This window comes from Petaurus breviceps, unplaced genomic scaffold (assembly GCF_028583685.1).
Source record: "Petaurus breviceps papuanus isolate PSGF00001 unplaced genomic scaffold, PetGlider_PUasm1.0 37, whole genome shotgun sequence".
In the NCBI taxonomy this organism is placed as follows: Eukaryota; Metazoa; Chordata; class Mammalia; order Diprotodontia; family Petauridae; genus Petaurus; species Petaurus breviceps.
In genome coordinates, this window is record NW_027186296.1 from 72,712,539 (window position 1) to 72,731,621 (window position 19,083).

Here is a 19,083-nt window from a genome sequence, read left to right on the forward strand (position 1 = left end):
ATATAGTTCAGGATTAAGGAAAGAAGTAGAATACTCAGAGGATTCATGTCTGTATGTATAAAATGAATTTGACAGAATTTAAGCTCCTTGATGGAAAGGTCTGTTTGAATTTGATCTTTGTAGACCCAGTGCCTGGATCTACAGTGCTTGGAATACAGTAGGCACATTAGATTACTAATTGGTTGACTGAAGAGAATTAGGAGACATTCAAAGAGTACCATATTATATCATAAAAAGTGACTGTAACTTAGTCAGAAAAGGACTAAACACAGCATATGATCATTTAAGAATGTTATCCATGTATTGTAAGTTCACTGACTAATTAGAGTAGTGTGTCCTTGTGTCAGAGATCCCAATGACAGTTTAGTAAAGTTTATGGATCCCTTCCCAAAATAATGCTTTTATATAACTGAAGGAAATGATAAATTTTACTTAGAGGTTATTGAAAATAAGGGTGTAATTTTTTTTCAGATCAAAGTTCATGGACCCTCTGAAATCTACGCATTGACTGAATAAGAACAAAAGTCAAAGTAAATATCAATTTAGAAAGTGGGATAAAAGTGAAAAGGAGCCACCAGATGAAATTATAGTAGTTCCAATCTAATCTATTTAAACAAACTAGAACGTTAATTCTTTGAGGACAGGGAAAGTTTTTGCTTTGTATCTACTATTTGTAGCGCTTGACATATAAGTACTTAATGCTTGCCCCCGAATGATTTTGATCTGATTTCATTTGAATTGAGAGGAACATTAACATAAATTTTGTAAACTAAGAGACATCTCAGCAGTTGGGGTTATCAGAGAAAATAGTGACAAGTAACAGATTACACAAGCAAGGAGAATAAACCAGAAGTTACAAGTGGAGTATTTTACCATTCTTTAATCTATAAACAACTAGCTCGCTGCCAAAGAGAGGAGGCTAAACTTCACAAGGGTATTAATATGAAGCAGAAAAGGGCCTCAGTTTATCAACAGAACAATGTATAAATATTTATATGAATGTATACAGTCTCCTTTGAGCAATATGAATTTGTTTCTATTCATAAAGGATGACACTTTTGGTTATAAAAACTCTAAAAAGCAAACATAACCTTATTTACATCATGAAAAGGGAAACAGTGGCTACTAACCATACACTATTGAATACTCTGTGGCAATCACAGCTTAGCTGACACCAGCACCATGGCCAATGGTACTTGAGACTGGCAGGCTCCTAACCATTCTGCAGAGGATGCTTTAAATAGTTTTGACTTTCAAAAGTGGCCAACATGTAGAGAAGGATTGTGGGAAATTTTAAACAGGCAAGAGATTTACCAGAAACAGTGACTGCAGGCTAATAATAATTCTAATATTGAACTAAAATGAGCTTCATATTAATGGATTAAAAAATAATTATAGGAACAAATTTTTAAAACTGGCTAAATCCTATTGAAGTAATAAGGAGGAATATAAAAGATTATGAATTTTGTGTTGTTTATGAAGGTGAACTTATGTGAAAGGTCTACTGGAAGTTTGCTGTTGTTTAGTCATTTTTCAATTGTGTCTGACTCTTTGTGACCCCATTTGGGGTTTTCCTGGCAAAGATACTGGAGTGGTTTGCCATTTCCTACTCCAGTTCATTTTACAGATCAGGAAACTGAGGTCAACAGGGTTAAGTGACTTGCCCAGGGTCACACAGCTAGTAAGTGTCTGAGGTAGGATTTGAACTCAGGTTTTCCAGACTCCAGGCCTGTGCTCTATTCACTATGCCCCCTAACTTAGTAACAGATAAAGAGCTGGTCACGAAGAGCTTCTGTCAAGATCAGGGACTGCTGATGAACATCAGAAAAGATATAAGGAAAAGGAGACTGCAGTGAGGCCAAGGCATTACTGCGTACTGGGCCTATAAGCAAGTAAGACAAAGAGAAAAACTAACTGAAGGAACAACAGTTCCTATTTTAGGAGCATTTTAAGGTTTTTAAAGCTATCTCTAGCACAGAGTCACCAGAAGCAAACAGTCTAAGTATTTTCCATTGCTGAGCATGTTCAAGTTTCATTTAACCTTAGAAAGACCCAGAGAAAGGGGCCTCAGTGGCATATTGTTAAAAATCAGTCACATCCATTTTCAATGACATGCCCAGGAATATGTATTCTCCCCACCCGTCCGAAACTAATGACCTTCATAAGAATGAATGCAGTGACTCTGCTGAGCTTAGGCACGTCTGTGTGTGACATCACATTCAAACTAGGAAAGGCTCTTACATATTTTCAGACTTATAAAGTCTCTAAATTAGCAGCTGAATATTGACTAATGGATCTCTGAAAACCAGAATGAATGTCCATGGTGTGTGGCATTAACACCCTCTCAAGACCTGTGAATCAAAAAGCACTGAAGAAGGGCCTAGCCCATCACTGTGCTAGGCACTGGGCATACAAAGACAGCTCCTAGCTTTACAGGGTTTACATCCTACTTCGAAGTGCTCATTTTGATACCATCAATTTCAGAAGATGAGAGTTTAGTCAGAGAAAGAAGGACCAGATAATTAGAGTAACTCCAGGTGTATCCAGAAATACAATTCAATTCAAATCTTACTTTTTCCAGATCAGTCCATCCATTTCTAATCTAAATGACAGATTTTGTGCCTTATAGTGTCTAAATAATTTGCCATTGAGAACATTGAGCAAAATGAGGTGAAAATGGGGATTTTCTTTAGAAATTAGATGCTAATCACTCCCAATAATTATAGTTCTCATAGTTAGTTACCATTCCAAATGATTTTTCCCTTCTCTTCTGACACTTGGTAACAGATGAGGTACTACATGATGTTGACAGATTTTTATGTGATCACAGAAAGAGCCAGATTTAGCTGTAATAACCAAAAATAATTGATAGCTACCAGCTGTGTCCACAGTCTCCCTCAAACAGCACATAATGAATTCTTTAGCTTATTGTTTTTCAGGCTTTCCTTCTTAGTTCTGAGTTTTTTGTTTTAAGCTGCACAAAGGACTATTTGCAAAGTAAAAACAGTTAAATTTATTGACTGTCACTGTGGCCTGGAGATTGTTTATTTAAGTAGAGTAGCACCTGGGAACCGATGGGGCAATCCCCTTGCCTTGCCCACTTCTGATGACGTCCTCTCTGGTTTCCTCATCTCTTTAAAAAATTTTAAATGATGAGCCATTTGAGGGGTCAGAGTACATCATTATAAGTCTTAATAACCCAAGGATTTTTATTAAAATTACCCATCAATATAGTATTACAATAAGTATCTGGAGATCTTTGCAACCTAGCTGTTAGTTTTTGAGCATTAGGGGTGGGAGGGACGAGAACCTGCAAGAAAGATTCCAGGATCTGACTCCCAGGAGGATTAGGTTTGGGGCTTTCAGTTTTTGGTTTGGGGAGGGAAGGAAAGCAGGGGGTGTGCAGGGGGTGTGGTGTGAAGGAGAAGGAGGCAGGGACTTGACGGAGACAGAGCCCCTGATCAAAATCATCTCCCCAGCACATTCTACCAACTGAAGGTTAATTGGGATCAACTAGGCTGGAGTGTTAGATCTCTGCATCATTTGCACCTTACTGTCAAGGCTACTTTAATCAGATCAATACCTAGCTGAGAAGTCTCAATGAATGGGAGCTGTTTTGGAGGTGTGGGTGAGGAGAGGGGGTAAGTGTTGCTTGCTCCAGGTGACACAGTGTCTTGGGACTGGGTTGAGTTCAGAGGTTAGTGATTATTAATAAGGAGATGGGGAGGGGATATGTCGGTGTGGTAGCGGTGGCGACAACAACAAGGGAAGGCTGCTGACAGCAAGAATTTAAGCATCATCACCAGGGTAGCTGAAGCCAAGGTCCAACACTCTGAGGAATTAGAAACTTAGCAAGAATAGGAGGGTGAGGGGAGTTTGCAGAAGTCCTGTGTGGTAGACTTAAATGGAGTACTGCATGCTTTTTGCTTTTCTCCACTGGTCTAAACATCTTGAATACTGAGACTGCTGAGCTTGAGAACCAGGAGACGATAGAAAAAGGAGATCCTGGAGCTATGTGCCAGCTTAGACTAAACCCCCATTCTTATACCATTCTCTTCTTATTCATTTTCACTCTAACTCCATCTTCATTATGGAGAAAGATATTTGCAGGGATCCCTATGTTTGTAAAGGCTTTCCAACTCAACCTTCTCTTATATCAGGAGAAGGCAGTGGGGATGACAATGAAGGGCCCCTTTCAGAAGTGTTGGGATGGGGTAGGAAATACCTAATTTATAGGGGCTGTACACATGAGGGTTCAGTGTGGACATGGCCAGAGGGAGAGTAAGGTGGAAAACAATTGTTTATTTTCTTTTCCTTTTGGTAAATAGCTACTAAGGGAGTATTTGAGCTACCAAGGACAGCTTCAGAATTCAAGCTCATGGAATCAGGCCTCAGAAAACTGCTGTGTTCTCTACCACTTTACCAGTGTATTACCAATAGGTATCATTAGAGAGCACAGTGGCACTAGCCATAGGCTATTTTAACCTTTTGATTAAAATAGACATAAAATAACATAAGATATTCTGGTCAATTAAAAGTCCCAAAGTAGGTGTGGCTAGGTGGTGCAGTGAATAGAGCACTGACCCTGGAGTCAGGAGAACCTGAGTTCAAATCCAGCCTCAGACACTTAATACTTACTAGCCATGTGACCTTGGGCAAGTCACTTAACCCCAATTGCTCCTCAAAAAAAAAAAGTTCCAAGGTACCCAACATGTGTTTACATTTCATAAGAGAGATACATATCTGAGATGCTGAGGTTGTCTAAAGAACATTTAGCCCTCTTCCTTTATTTATCTGATATAAATCCTTATTTATCTGATAAAACAAATAAATTAAATACACAAATAAACTAGAATCTTCAGAGTAGCCAGTAGATTTCACATCTCAAACCTCTTACCAGATACTAATAATCTAAATGGATTGAGGTGAGTTTTCCCCTCTTTCCATTCATTAATAAGCAGCAGTAGTAATAATAGCAACTGACATATTTAATACATCTATGGTCACAAAAATTTTTACCTACACAATCTCATTTGATCCTCATAACAATTGTGTAAGGAAGGCAAGGTACTGCAGTAGAAAAAGCTTGGAGTTCACACAACTCTTCTTTCAATCAAGGGCTACCTTCTAGGGAGGGAGGGCTTTGCTGATTCCTCCAGTTGTTACTGCCCTCCCCTGACCAATGAAATTATTTTGTATTAACTCTGTATTAACAAATCAATTGTACAGACTTATCTATTATCCCCCTCCCCCCATTAGAATGTAAGCTCCTTGAGGACAGAGATTGCTTCTTTTATTATCTTTGCATGCTGGGTGCCTAGCACATAAAGGGTGAATGCTTAGTGAATAAATGAATCAAGCCTCAGTTCCATCACTTCTTAGCTTTGTGACTTTGGGCAAGTCACAATTTCTTTGAGTTCCTACTTTCTCACCTGAAAAATAGAAACATTTGCTTTATTCACCTGGCATCATAATGAGTATGACAAGGGCTAATGGATTTGGTTTTCTGCACACCATAAAGTATGCAATTCAATTCAACAAACATTTATTAAATACTTCTCATCCCCATTTTTTACATAATGGAATAACACTCAGAGAAGCAAACTAACCCATCCTATGTCATCTAGCTAATAAGTGGTAGAATAGAAACTTGTACCTAGATCTTCTTATTATGTTCAGAGGAGAGAATAAAGGTAATTAATTATAAAATCTACCACTTGGGTCATCATTGGGTCATCATTCCTTAAATAATAGTAAGAAGTTTAAAGTATTTGGGGGGAAAACCATAAACACAAGAAAAGAAAGAGGAGGGCATGTATTTCTTAGTAAACCTTCAATGCTGACATTTCTCCAAAAAGAAAATGGCTTTGAGTCATTGAACAACCAACATTTGTATTGTCCAGTGAACTAGTGAGAGACAAAAGTTACTTCCAGGGCTGAACCCCAGCCAAGGAACTTTCTCTCACGTTCTCAATGGATTTGTCTTTGAAGAACCACCAAAGGTGCTTCTTTGATGTGACTGCCTAGGACATCCTCAAAACCCAACAATACTACGAGACACTTATGATTGCAGTTGCTATTCCAGATGTTCTCTTCCTTTCTTTTATTGCAATGCATCCTTCCACACACAAAATTAATTTTATCAGACAACCGAGATGTTTGGCAGTTGTTTCTACCATTCATAAAATGGTTAATAGAGATACTGTTCTACTTCTTTTGTTTTCAATGGATATATATGACACTCTTCCCCAAATCCTACTGAATCCATAGCTCCCAAAAGACTTTATGGCATCCTACATGACCTCACTTGAAGTGCCTTTCTTGCCAAAGACCTGCTGAATTGACTACCCTTACAACTTGACACCCTTTCACTCTTATTCTCATTGTATAACCTAGATCTTTGGTGCCAAACCAAATGTCTTAGTCTGTGTTTCCTTTGCAAGGTGGGAGAGTAAGGTCTACAACATGTAAAACAAGGCACAAGGAATCAGAGTACTTAATTGTCTCATCTTGAATCAAGCTGAGGAGAAGATCTAGTCTTTTTGAAACTAGACCACTATCTTTGGGTTTGGTTTTTTTTTGCTTTTTTTGAAGGGGGAAAAAGGACAATTGGGGTTAAGTGACTTGCCCAAGGTCACATGGCTAGTAAGTGTTATGTGTTTGAGGCTCGATTTGAACTCAGGTCCTCCTGACTCCAGGGTCAGTGCTCTATTCAATCTGCTTCCTAGCCACCCCTCACTATCTTTGTTTAAGGGAAAGGCATCATATGGCTTTCTTTTTCCAAGTTATCCCACAACCATTTGCACACCTCCTAGCTCCAATTTTTAGTACTTTACTGATATCACTGATAGAATTATAAGAAACATCCTTCTCCACAGTCAGTTGGAAATTAATGCCTTTACTTGGTGCTGTCCTAACATTCCATCACTATGCCCTCTGGTAAAACAAATAAATTAAATACACAAATAAACTAGAATCTTCATGTGATTAACACATCATAACATATCCTTCCTACCAAGGAGATGTAGAAATATGCAGATAATACATGTTGTTAAAGGCTATATCCATCACCAATTCACCTTAAAATTTATAGGAAAATGCCACTTTAGAACACAGTAGGCTCATTTAACCTGAAATCAGTGCGTAAAACCTTCATTGTGAATCTTATCCTTCATTGTGAATAGTCTCATTTATTGGGAAAACCACTTGTTTGCTGCAGTTCGCTGTAAAATATTGCTGATCAGGTCCAAAATTTCATCCTAGAAAATCAGGCTGAAAAGTTATATTTTGATCGATGGAAAGGCAATCCAGGTTTAGAGCCAACTTCAATTCATCTATGTTGGCCTTGAGATCAGAAGACCTGCATATGAGTCCTGGCCCCATCACTTATTAGCTGTTTATTTTTCTTAGGTTCTGTTTCCTCATTTGTATAATAGTACAAATATTCTGACCCCTATCTCCTCACAGATTGTTGTGAAGCTCAAATGAGAAAATGCACATGAAAGCTCTTTGTAATTATAAAGCATTATATACATGTCAATTATTACTTAGGGGTAGGGATTGGGATTAGACTTTTGATTTGGGTGAGGAAACTTAATCAATTCAGGTCAATTCTAGAGATTTGCCTGGAGTTCTGAGCAGTTAAAATGACTGGTCCAGAACCACACTGCCAGAATGTGTTAGGGGTGACACTTGAACTTCAGTAATATTGACTCCAAGGCCAGCTCTATATCCATGATTCCCCACTTTCTGTTATTATTTAATTATTATTAAATGATAAATACTCATAAGGGTCTTTTGCCAAATGTAATTTTGGTTGGAAACACCTAGCTGAAAAGAGCTAAGAATAAAAGTAACTCACCTATATGGAGCATGTGTCCAGCTGTCACACTGACACTTGTACTGATGTTGGATGCCATTAGAACATGTTTCTTGTTCCCTTTGGGCAAATTAACTTTCACGTCTGGATACCTTGGTTCTGAAGAATAAAATGTACTTTTTACTAGAAATGTTGCTAATGTATTGTTCTAGTTTGAAATTCTTACTCCTACTTACTTGCTGGAAAACCACTTTTACTAATTATTCTGAACATTTACAGAAAACTCACCCATTAGTTCATGGTGCCCTATATACTAGGCATGAGAAAGTATACACAATGTGGTTTAGATGCTGACTGGCAGCAGATTATTGTATATTCTCCAACTGTTTTTCCCCACAGAGTTCAAGTTCCCTTAGGGCCCCTATTTTTGTATCCTTAGTATAGTGTCTTATATACATTGGGCATTTCATTTTAATTAAATTCAACAAACATTTTATTATGTGCCTATTACATGCAAGGCACCATGCCATGTGCTAGGAATACAGAAATAAAAATGAAATAATCCCTGTCTTCAAGTGGTTTAAATGTTTATCAAAGCAAGTCAGGGTAGAGTGGTTCATTTTGGAAAATGCATGTGTACCATGTAATCTATCCGTGGCTGAATGTGAGAGCCCCTTCAATGGATCATAACATGTTGTTTAATACTGTGACTTATCTAAGAGTCAGTATTGCAGCATGTGTAGAGGGCTACACTTGGAATCAGGAAGACTGGGGTTCAAATCCTGCCTCAGATACTCACCAACTGTGTGACAAAAGGCAAGTCACTTAACTTCTTGGAGTATCAGTTTTGGCATCTATAAAATGTGAAGAATAATACACATAGTACCTTTCTTAAAGGTTTATTTTGAAGTTCAAAAGTGTTAATACTTGTAAGGTACACTTTAAACCACCATTTAAATGTCAGTGTGGGCTGTTATTATTGGTTATGTATAAAATGGGTGAATGCAGAATATTTGGCATCTCAGCCCATACACCCATTTTCATTAAATGGAGTAAGGAATAAGTATAAGAATCTACAGAGTATCTTGTTCTATACATATCACTTGCCTGAGATAAATTATAAGAATTACACATATATAGAGAGAAAACAAGGATGTCTGAAGAGAAAAGAGACCCTTTTATGAAGATGGATCTATAAGAAAAGGCAGTGCAATGTAGAAATGAAACAACAAAATCATGGACAGGAAAGGTCCTTGCTCAATTTGTAAAACTGTCTAAGGGTCTTTGGTGGCCCCCTCTCATATTCCCTTGTGGCCACATATAGCCTTAATGATCTGTCTCCTTCCTTCTCCTACCTCAGGTACCTAGTTAGCTAGTACTTTGTCCCCTGCCTCTAAAAAGCACCCCTCCCTTCTCTATATAGTGCAGCTCTCCTCAGGCTTTCCCCTTCCCCAAGCCATTTGAACATTTCTTCTTTCCTGTTCTTATCACAATTTACCTGGCTCTCAACTTCTCCTAAACTTAGCCTGCTGTCATGAACAAAGGCAATTTGATCTGGTAATTCACACTGCATTCCATTCAACTACACTCCAATCCACCTTAAGTGACTCATTCAAAAAGTTATCCATTCTGGGGTTTTCTCCTGTTTCTGTTTCCTCATGTGTAAAATGTAGATAATAGTTCGGACGTGAACATTAAGGAGGTTTGAAGACTTCATCAGTATTTATTCAGGACCCACTTTATGTTAATTGTTCTAAGAGATACAAGAGGAATTTTGCTTGCTGGCTGTCCTCCATGCCTGGAATGCTCTGCCCTCTCCCTTTCTGCCCCCCAGCTTCCTTGGTTTCCTTCAAAATTTAGCTCAGTGCATCCCTTGTATAGGCCTTTCCCAGGTATCTTAGATGCTAATGCCTTCTCTTTTCAAATCACTTTCAAACTCTCTCTCTCTCTCTCTCTCTCTCTCTCTCTCTTTCTTTTCTTCTCCTTTCTCTCTCTCTCTCTCTCTCTCTCTCTCTCTCTCTCTCTCTCTCCCCCTCTCTCTGTCTCTCTCTCCCTCTCTCTGTCTCTCTCTCCCTCTCTCTGTCTCTGTCCCCCCATGCATGTAGTTGTTTACTTGTCATTCCTCCCATTAGAATGTATACTCCTCAAGATCAGGCACTTATCTCCCCACCCCCAGTATCCCCAGCACTTAGCACACTGCTGCCTGGCACATAGTAAGTACTTATTAAATATTGATTGATTGATTGCTTAATAAATGCTTCCTGACTGCTGACTGAGAACAGATCTCTGAACTCAAGGAGGTGACAATCTAATTGATACTAACACACAATAACAATAAAAGCAATTATTATTATTATGGCTAACATTTTTATAGTGCTGTGACATATATTATTTCAGAGAGCATGTAATGGAAAGAGATAATGAAATGTTAAAAAAAAAAAGAAGTGCCCTGGGAGATTAGAGATCAAAAGAGACCAGAGTGGTCAGGACATTTTTCACAGAAGAGAGGGAAATGAAGCTAGCACTTCAAGACAGGCAGGGATGCAGGGGAAACAGTCTAGGCTAGGGAAACTCAAAGTTATGCATCAGTACGCAGTGTGTGCACCAAAGTAAAGAGCCTAAATGGAGCAGAGCATCTGTTTTGGAGAATAGTGGCAAATGAAGCAGAAGAGCTAGGACAGACAGGGGTCACGAAAGGTCTGGAGAACCAGGCAGAGGAGCTTTAGACTTGATTCAGTAAGCAAGAAGCCAAGGAACACGCTACAAGCAACATCCTGTAAGAGAGGGGGTAAAAGGTCCATAGGAAATGCTACTCAGACACTGCAGAAGAGCTAGATGGTTATTTGGCAAGGACCACACTAATAAGATGCCTGTCCATTCTCACTCCCAAACTTCTGGACAAAAACTGGAATACAACTCCCCCTTAGAGTAAAAAAGAATCCTAAGTGTCACGCAAGCATGGAAAGCAATGAAAATGATACACTCACCCGACAAGTGAAGAACAGATGACGCCACTGCTTTTCCAAGGGCATTGGCAGCTGTGCACACATATGTCCCTTCATCTTCAAGCGAAACATTCTTTAGCAATAGAGATCCATTGAAAAGCAAGAAAGCATTGTCACTCAGCGATCCTCCTCTTTTTAACCAAGTAATATTAGGCTGAGGAACACCTTAAAAATAAAAATCCACAAGCCAAAATATCCCTTTAATGATAACCATAATGTGTCACATCATTCAATCATTGTCACTGATACAATGAGAGCGCAGATCTATCAAACGCCCAGGGCTACCACATAGGACAATAAAACACTTCAGAGACAATTTAGCCCAACCCTTTCATGTGATAGATGAAGAAAGTCAGGCCCACGTAAAGTGACTTGCTGAAGGAGACACAGGCCAGTAAGCAGTAAGTAGGTACTTAACAAATCCTTGTCGATTGATTGATTCCAGAACTTATGAGCTTGTATTTGCCATTTCTCATGATGTCCAAACAACCAGACCACTGGCTCATCCTACCAACTTTTGAGCTTCTCTGTTGAGTGGCTGTGTTCCCCCATGGGAGCCAGTCTATAAGTCACATGGTCCATTTATCATTTCCCATCCTTGACACACGATCTGTCCAAAGCCCCTCAGTGTCTCTAGTTAATCTGCCACCCATGGAATTCTTTTTTTTTTTTTTTTACCAGAGCTCTACGTTTGTATCATGTGACTGTACCAGAGGATTCTATGCTGGGTGACCATCAGCTTTTGTCATTGCTCTTTATTGAGGTCAACATTCTGATGTATAGATCCCTACAAGAAGAATTGCTGACTTGAAAACTTCTGCTTGATCTTCCTGGGTGCTTCATTATTAGCCTACACCATGGGGATGTGGATGAAACCAATCCAGGTCATTTTTTGGTTCATTCTCAGTTCATTCTGCTATCCTTTCAAAAGTAATGACTGAGCTAAATTTGTTTCCATATTTCCTGGGATATTAGGTATTGTGGCTAAAAATCCAAAGACATTTAAGGATTGAGTCTGAGCAGTGGAGACCTCTTTTATCTAGGAATTTGTTTATATAACTGTTTAGAACAGGGGTCAGCAAACTACAGCCCTCATGGGTCACTTGCTTTTGTATGGCCCATAGTCTGAGTGGCTAGTTTTGGTGTGTGACCTGGAGTTTGCCAACCTCTGGTTCAGAAGAACAAAAAAAAAGTCATGATTTTCTTGGCTTAGTCAAATTTATACATACACATACACACACATATCCTCAAGTGTGGTCCTTTGAATGAATCCAAACTTCACAGAACAAATTTCACTTGGGGACCTAGAGGGCCACGTGTGGCCTTGAGGCCACAGGCTCCCCAGCCCTGGTCTAAACTCCAAATTTTAAATGTAATGGGCTTGATTAATGAGATCTTGTGATCCCTTCCGGCTCAGGGCTATGCATATGTGTTTCATTTTGTCTCCTTCCTATATTATCCAAGGATACATCTTCAAGCCAAAGCCAGCTGCACTTGTGCATGTAGTCTTTTCCTGGGCTATCTTCTCCCACAGACCAGCAACATCTACTGAAAAATTACTAACTAGTTCTCCTGTGAACTTCCACAACACGTAATTAAGAATGTAAACCTAACGAAAAAGAACAATGTCATATCCCAATTACAAATTTGCATGTCTTTATGATATACACTGACAATATATTCTTCCTATAGCAAAAATCATAGCATTTTGGCAAAAGTCCCTTCATTTATTCCTGTTTTAGAATCTGCAGTCACATGGACTATTTGCGAAGAAAGGATGTGTCAGATAAGTTAACTGTGAAAACCAACTCTCTCATGGGAGCTTTTACAACCCACTCAACTCTTTGACAAAATTGTAAAAATTAATGTAACAACATTAGAGCATTTATCTATCAACAAAAGAGGGACCCATATTTTGTTAGCCAAGTTCCAGTAATGAAGTCTGATTCCATACTTGAATGGATCTGTGATCTCACTGATGTGGCCACTTTTGCCATGGGTACAGAATGTATTTAACCCATCCAAGATTGGTTATCCTAAGAAAGTTCTGACCATTCCCTTCCACTGTGCTAGAGACCTTCTTCTAGGCTTTTTACCATTTACTAGGCACCAATGTGGTCCTCAGAGTGCCAATCTATTATTCCTTGCTCTCATTAAATGTACTTGAAAGCAAAAATATTCTCATTTAATTTTCCCATAATTTAAGCATGTTAATTATAGTCAGAATTGATCTCACTTATTTAGCACTTTTTCTCATAACAATCCTGAAATACTGGTAATTAAAGTATTATAATTCTCCTTATCCAAATGAAGAAATTTAGCCTCAGGGTGATGTGTCTTGTCTGAGGTTGGCTAGCTAATAAATGTCCACTCCCATTCTAGGCAGCTAGGTGGCCAGGAGACAGAGTGCCAGGCCTAGAGTCAGGAAGACTCATCCTCCTGAGTTCAAATACTGCCTCAGACATTTGCCTCGTCGTGTGAACCTAGGCAAGTCACCTCACCCTGTTTGCCTCAGTTTCCTCATCTGTTAAATGAGCTGAAGAAGGAAATTACAAACTACTCCAGCATCTTTGCCAAGAAAACCCCAAATGGGGTCATGAAGAGTTGGACACAAATGAAATGACTCGACAACAACAACACAACGTGCTTAGCTCTGTGCTAAGTGCTGGGGATACAAAGAAGATACAAAATATACAAAGATACAAAAGGCAGTCCTTGTTCTCAAGGAGCTCATAGTCTAATGCTGGAGACGGCATGTAAACAACTATGTGCAAACAGGATACGCTGGATATAATCAACAAAAGTAGGCACCACCTAACGGGGATTGGGAAAGGCTTCTCACAGAAGGTGAGATTTCCACTGGAACTTTTAGGAAACAAGAGAAACCAGGAGGTAGAGGAGAGGAGGGAGAGAATTCCAGACACCAGGCACAGCCAGTGAAAGCACCCAGAGTTGGGAGATAGAGAATCTTGGAAAAGTAGGTTTTTTAATGATTCCTAATTCAATCATAAAATAAAAAATGATTGAACTGAATAAAAAAAATCAGTGAGGTATTAGAATCTTTTATGAGCAACAGTTGTATGTAGCTTCAGTGTGATGACAGAATGGCACTGAATGGGTAATGGTATGGTATAGCAGTAGAGTTGTAGATTTCTAATCATATTCCATAATTTTATCAACACATTTTTAATGAGTATCTACTATGTACAAGGTACTGAGGGACAAAGCCCAAATAGTGCCTCTAGCCTCAGAAAACTTAGTGGCTGCCCCTAGATATGAGAGCAGAGAAGTGAAGGTACATGGCAGGAAGGGCAGTCCCAGCCTTTCCCACTATTCAGAAGCAACATTTCTGAAGGACAGGACATCACCTCATCTCCTTCCCCACTAGGGTCTGGGCAGGATAGTCTCTTTGACATAGTGCCATGTATGGATACCCACAGGGTGTGGCATCTCAAAAAATGGTTCTGGATTTTCCTCCTTTTCTTTCCCGTTAAGACCAATGTTTCCTGAGAAAACTGAGGAAAAGGTAGAAGGAATAAGGCAACAATAATGGAACATGTCATTTTTGTTAGGGAAGATTTCACTTTTTGAAGGCGCTGGGAAGGTGCCTTCTGACATATAGTAGTATGGTGGTGACATATGGTAGTGGTGGTGGTAGTTGTGGGAACCTTCTGTGCATTTTCAAAATGATAATATGAATTAAGGCTTAATAATAACTAATAATATTATGGACTGAGCCAAAGACTTGGCAGAGCTCACCGACAACATTTTAGTCATCAAACTGTTAAAATGTGAGGATGTGAAACTGCCCATAAATGTTTAATGGGAACTCTGATATTACTGTGATATGCTATTTCTTTCTTTTTTTTTTTTTTAAGTAATCAGGGTTAAGTAACTTGCTCAGGGTTACATGGCCAGTTATTTTTTGTGTGGGTGCTGAGTATTTGAGGTCGGAACTGATCCCAGGTCTCCCGACGCTGGGGCCGGCACTCTTACTCACTGCACCACCTGGCCACCCCTTATGCTATTTATTTCAACTCCTGATATTTTTTTTTTTTTTAAATAGCACATGGAATGTACCTGTACTGTCAGTTCCCATGTTTGGGCAGAAGGCATAGTATAATGGAAAGAATACTTGTTCTCAAGTCAAAGGACATGGGTCTAAATCCTTATAGTAAGAATACACGTATTACTATCCCCATTATGTAGATGGGAAAACTGATATTCAAAGGGGTTTTCACTTGAAGATCATGAAGTTAATGGCTCTTCCCATAGATGTCAGATTTTAGAGTCACTGAAAGTGTTAAATATTACTTGAATTTTCCATCAACATTTTTATGTTTACATAAACACCACTGTGCAAAAAACAAAACAAAACAAACAAAAACCCCAAACTGAAACAAAAAACGAAAAGTAAATAATGAGGAGGTCAGACTCAAGGATATCTATTATGTAATGATCTTTTTTCCCCCGCAAAGTGCTGGGTCTCCATATAATTAGAAGGAGCATTTCCTGTCATTTTCTAAACAACCTGCTTATAAACACCCTCACTTTTTTTTCCCCTTAGCATTTCTTGGACAGACCTCTAAAAGCCCTACTTATCCTTAAGTGCCCACTTGAGCTAAGTCTACTAAGTACTTGGCTTCCCAAGGGATTAAGCAGCAAGTATCCGGGACTCTGGGTTTGCTGATTCAACAAAGGATAATCACAGTAAATTACAGGAAAGCTCCTGGGGGACTCAATACGCATTTCAGTCCAAACCTAAGAACAGCTATAAGATTCAGAAGTTTGATCACCCAAACTTCACTTTCCAGAGGTCTCTTTTTTCATCCAGTTAGCTGGTTAAGAGAATCAAATTACTATTTCCCAAGGGTATTTCACAAACAGGAACTGTACTATACTCAGTAATTATAATGATCATACTGTCATGTTCACTAATTGCTTCATTTGTACTTGTCTTTTCAACAAGATCACAAGGAACTTGTGGCAGGCCCTTTGCTATGTGGTAGAAGGGACAATGAAGTGAGTGTTGGGAGAGAGGGATTCTGGTCTTGGCTCAACCACTAACTGTGGGACTTGGGAAAGTCATTTCATCTTGTTTGGGTCTGTTGCCCATCATCTTTAAAATGAGAGGGCTGGATACAATGGTCTCTAAGATCCTTTCCAGTTCTCTCATTCCACCTAAGGACTGGCTTCCACCTCTACTCTAGAACTCCAGTTCCCATGCCTTGGACCCTGGACTCTGATCAGTGATTGTTCACTTTATTTTCTCTGGACCTAGGCTTGCAGGACTATTCCCTTCCCACTATCTCCATGCCTCTCCACCTCAGGGCAAATGGAACAAAGAACACCCTCAGATGTGGGAGTGCAGAACATTGATCTGGGGCAGACACACAGATCCCAGAAAACTGGTGCAAAGTTACTGTGGGGCAACCAGTGGACAGGAGATGAAGGAGCAGAATGGGGGAAGAGAAGAGATCACTCCTAGCCTATTATATAAATAAATTCTTCTTGCTAACAGTTTCTAAGCTCTGTTGTTTCAAAGCCCTTCATACTCTCCCCACACTCCAACCACCTCCTTTCCTGTCTTCTTATACCTCACACCCTTCCCTCCCCCTTCCTCTAACCCCAACCTCACCCCCACCTCCACATATTCTGCAATCTCAGAACACTGGCTTCCTTGATATTCCTTAAACAGAGCACTCCATCTCCCTGACTCCTGGCATTTTCACTGGCTATCCCCTAGGTCTGGAATACTCTCCTTCCTTATGTCTGCCTTCTGGCTTCTATCAAGTCCCAACTAAAAAGAGTATACAGTGTCAGGGCTCTGTGTAAGGAGAAAATGTAACAAGAACATACAAACATCTGATATGTAGATTGAATAAGAATGAACAAACCCTCAAAGGACAAGAGAGAGGCCTATCACGGATGTGAGCAGGCTGCAAGATGTTACCAGCAAGGAAGGATGAAGGAGAAATGGTATAAAGGACACCATCACTGAAATACAAAGATGAAGTGAAAGGAAAGCTGAAGCGGTCATGAGGAAAGAGTAAAGGCCATCAATGCACAGCCCACTGGCACCTCTGTGATGTCAAAAGGACAAAAAGGAGGCTCACAGACTGGGCAGATCCCATGTGAGTGATCAGGTAAGAATTGTAGGGGATGATCTTGAAGGGATAAAGCCGTGATCTGTATCATGGGAAAGAATACCAACACGGATAACAAAATAACAACTCTTCTTGTTGTTCATTTGTTTTAGTCCTGTCTGACTCTTCATGCCGCCATTTGGGTTTTCTTGGCAAAGATACTGGAGTAGTTTGCTATTTCCTTCTCCAGCTCATTTTTTTTACAGATGAGGAAACTGAGGCCAACACGGTTAAATGACTTGCTCAGGGTCACATAGCTAATAAGTATCTGAGGCTGGATTTGAACTCAGGTCTTCCTGACTCTAGGTTTGACACTCTATTCACTGTACCACCTAACTGCCCTATAATAATAGTAGCTAGTATTTATATAGTACTTTAAGGTTTGGAAAGATAACTTATAAAATTATTTTATTTGACCCTTACAGCAACCCTGGGAAGTAGGTGCTTTATCTCCACTTTACAGATGAGGAAAGTGAAACAAATTGAAGTTAAGTGACTTGCCCAGGGTCACCAGCAAGGAAGCAGATAAGGCAGGATTTGAATTCAGGTCCACCTGACTCCAAGTCCAGCACTTTATCCACTACAGGGCCTGGCTAATGATATTCCATGTTTATTTGCATATACATCATACCCTAAACATTCTTTAACTCAGTACTAGGCCACTGATATAAACTAAATGGTACAGGGATTGTTTCACTTTTTGTCTTTGTATTCCCAGCACCTAGCCCAGCACATGGCACACACTAGGTACTTAATAAATGCTTACTGATTGATTAATATTGTCTAATATACTTTGAACTCCCAAAAGAAAAACTGGGCCAATTATATATCTGATAAAACTTTAAGATAAATTCTACCATCATCAGAGAGAAACTGACTTTAAGACTCATCATCCAGATGCTACAGAGATATATAGGCACAATTTTATGCATTAAAAAGATCAAAAACTATAAAAGAAATTCAGTCTGAAATTCTTTTTTTCTACCAATGCTCACAGTTTGTTTGGTGCACTGAAAGCAACTGAAAATATAAATGTTTGCTCCATGTTGAAACAACCACAAAATGTCAAAAATAGTTTAAATTTATTTATTTGACCTTAAAAGGTAGGCTATTTTTCCAGCCTTACAGCAGTTCTGAAATATCTAGTGTTCAATTTCCACAATCCTAAAGTAGCTTTTGGACAGCAAATGTTATGGAAAAAAAGTTCAGGTCTGGAGGGGCTGCAAAACATGTGTTTAAAAAAGTCTGCACTATAGGGTGCCTTTAAAATATTCAGTGTTTAAAAACAAATTTCTTCCAACCTTGAAAGGCCCATGAAATATTCCACACTATAAAAAAATCTTGGCCTACTCACAGACCGCTCTAAAATACTGGATATTTCTTGACAGAGTTTTTCCCCCCTTCAGCTGTGTAGGCTCACAAAGTTTTCTGTATTTCTCACTGAAGACAGTGAAGATTGAGACTTGTATTGGTTGGATCTTGTTTGAATATTTGAAAAGATATGACTTTATAAGAATTGAAGCAACCTAGGATGATATGGATGAAATAGAAATAGTGAGATTCAGAATACTGCTGAGCCATGGTTGACCCATCACACTTATATTAGTAGATAAATTATCCTCCTTTGTATTCCTGACAAACACCCTTGCAACCATGTGGCCAGATAAATATGGGCCTTTGAAGAATTTCCATGTTTTCAAGAAAACACCCATTTTTGCCCACCCAAAGTTGTTTTATGAATCAAAATTAATAAGTCCACTTTTTTGGTGCTCCTGCAGATGATGTTGGAATACCTTTCCTTCAGATGTCTCCCTTACTTTATTTTTTTTTTTTTGGTGGGGGGCAGTTGGGGTTAAGTGACTTGCCCAAGGTCACACGGCTAGTTTTTGTGTTAAGTGTCTGAGGTCGGATTTGAACTCAGGTCCTCCTGACTCCAAGGCCAGTGCTCTATTCACTGCACCACCTAGTCACCCCAGATGTCTCCCTTATTTATGGTCATGCCTTTATAAAGAAAAATGAGAGTGAGAGGGAGAGTGAGAGGAAGAGAGAGAGGGAAAGAAAAAGAGAGAGAGACAGAGAGAGAGAGAGAGAGAGAGAGAGAGAGAGACAGAGA

The 19,083-nt window shown here is 39.3% G+C and overlaps 1 protein-coding gene across 5 annotated transcripts in view; it reads right to left on the reverse strand.

Moving 5' to 3' along the window:
• The window catches only part of ADAMTSL3 (ADAMTS like 3), a 567,766-nt gene that overhangs the window by 29,882 nt on the left and 518,801 nt on the right, over positions 1-19,083 (reverse strand). For all 5 annotated transcript variants that reach the window (XM_069098697.1, XM_069098694.1, XM_069098696.1 and 2 more), the window contains exons 24-25: positions 10,807-10,989; positions 7,862-7,978 (exon numbers count right to left, since the gene is read on the reverse strand). In XM_069098697.1, coding sequence (XP_068954798.1) covers positions 7,862-7,978; positions 10,807-10,989 — 300 coding nt within the window. The remainder of the gene's footprint in view (positions 1-7,861; positions 7,979-10,806; positions 10,990-19,083) is intronic.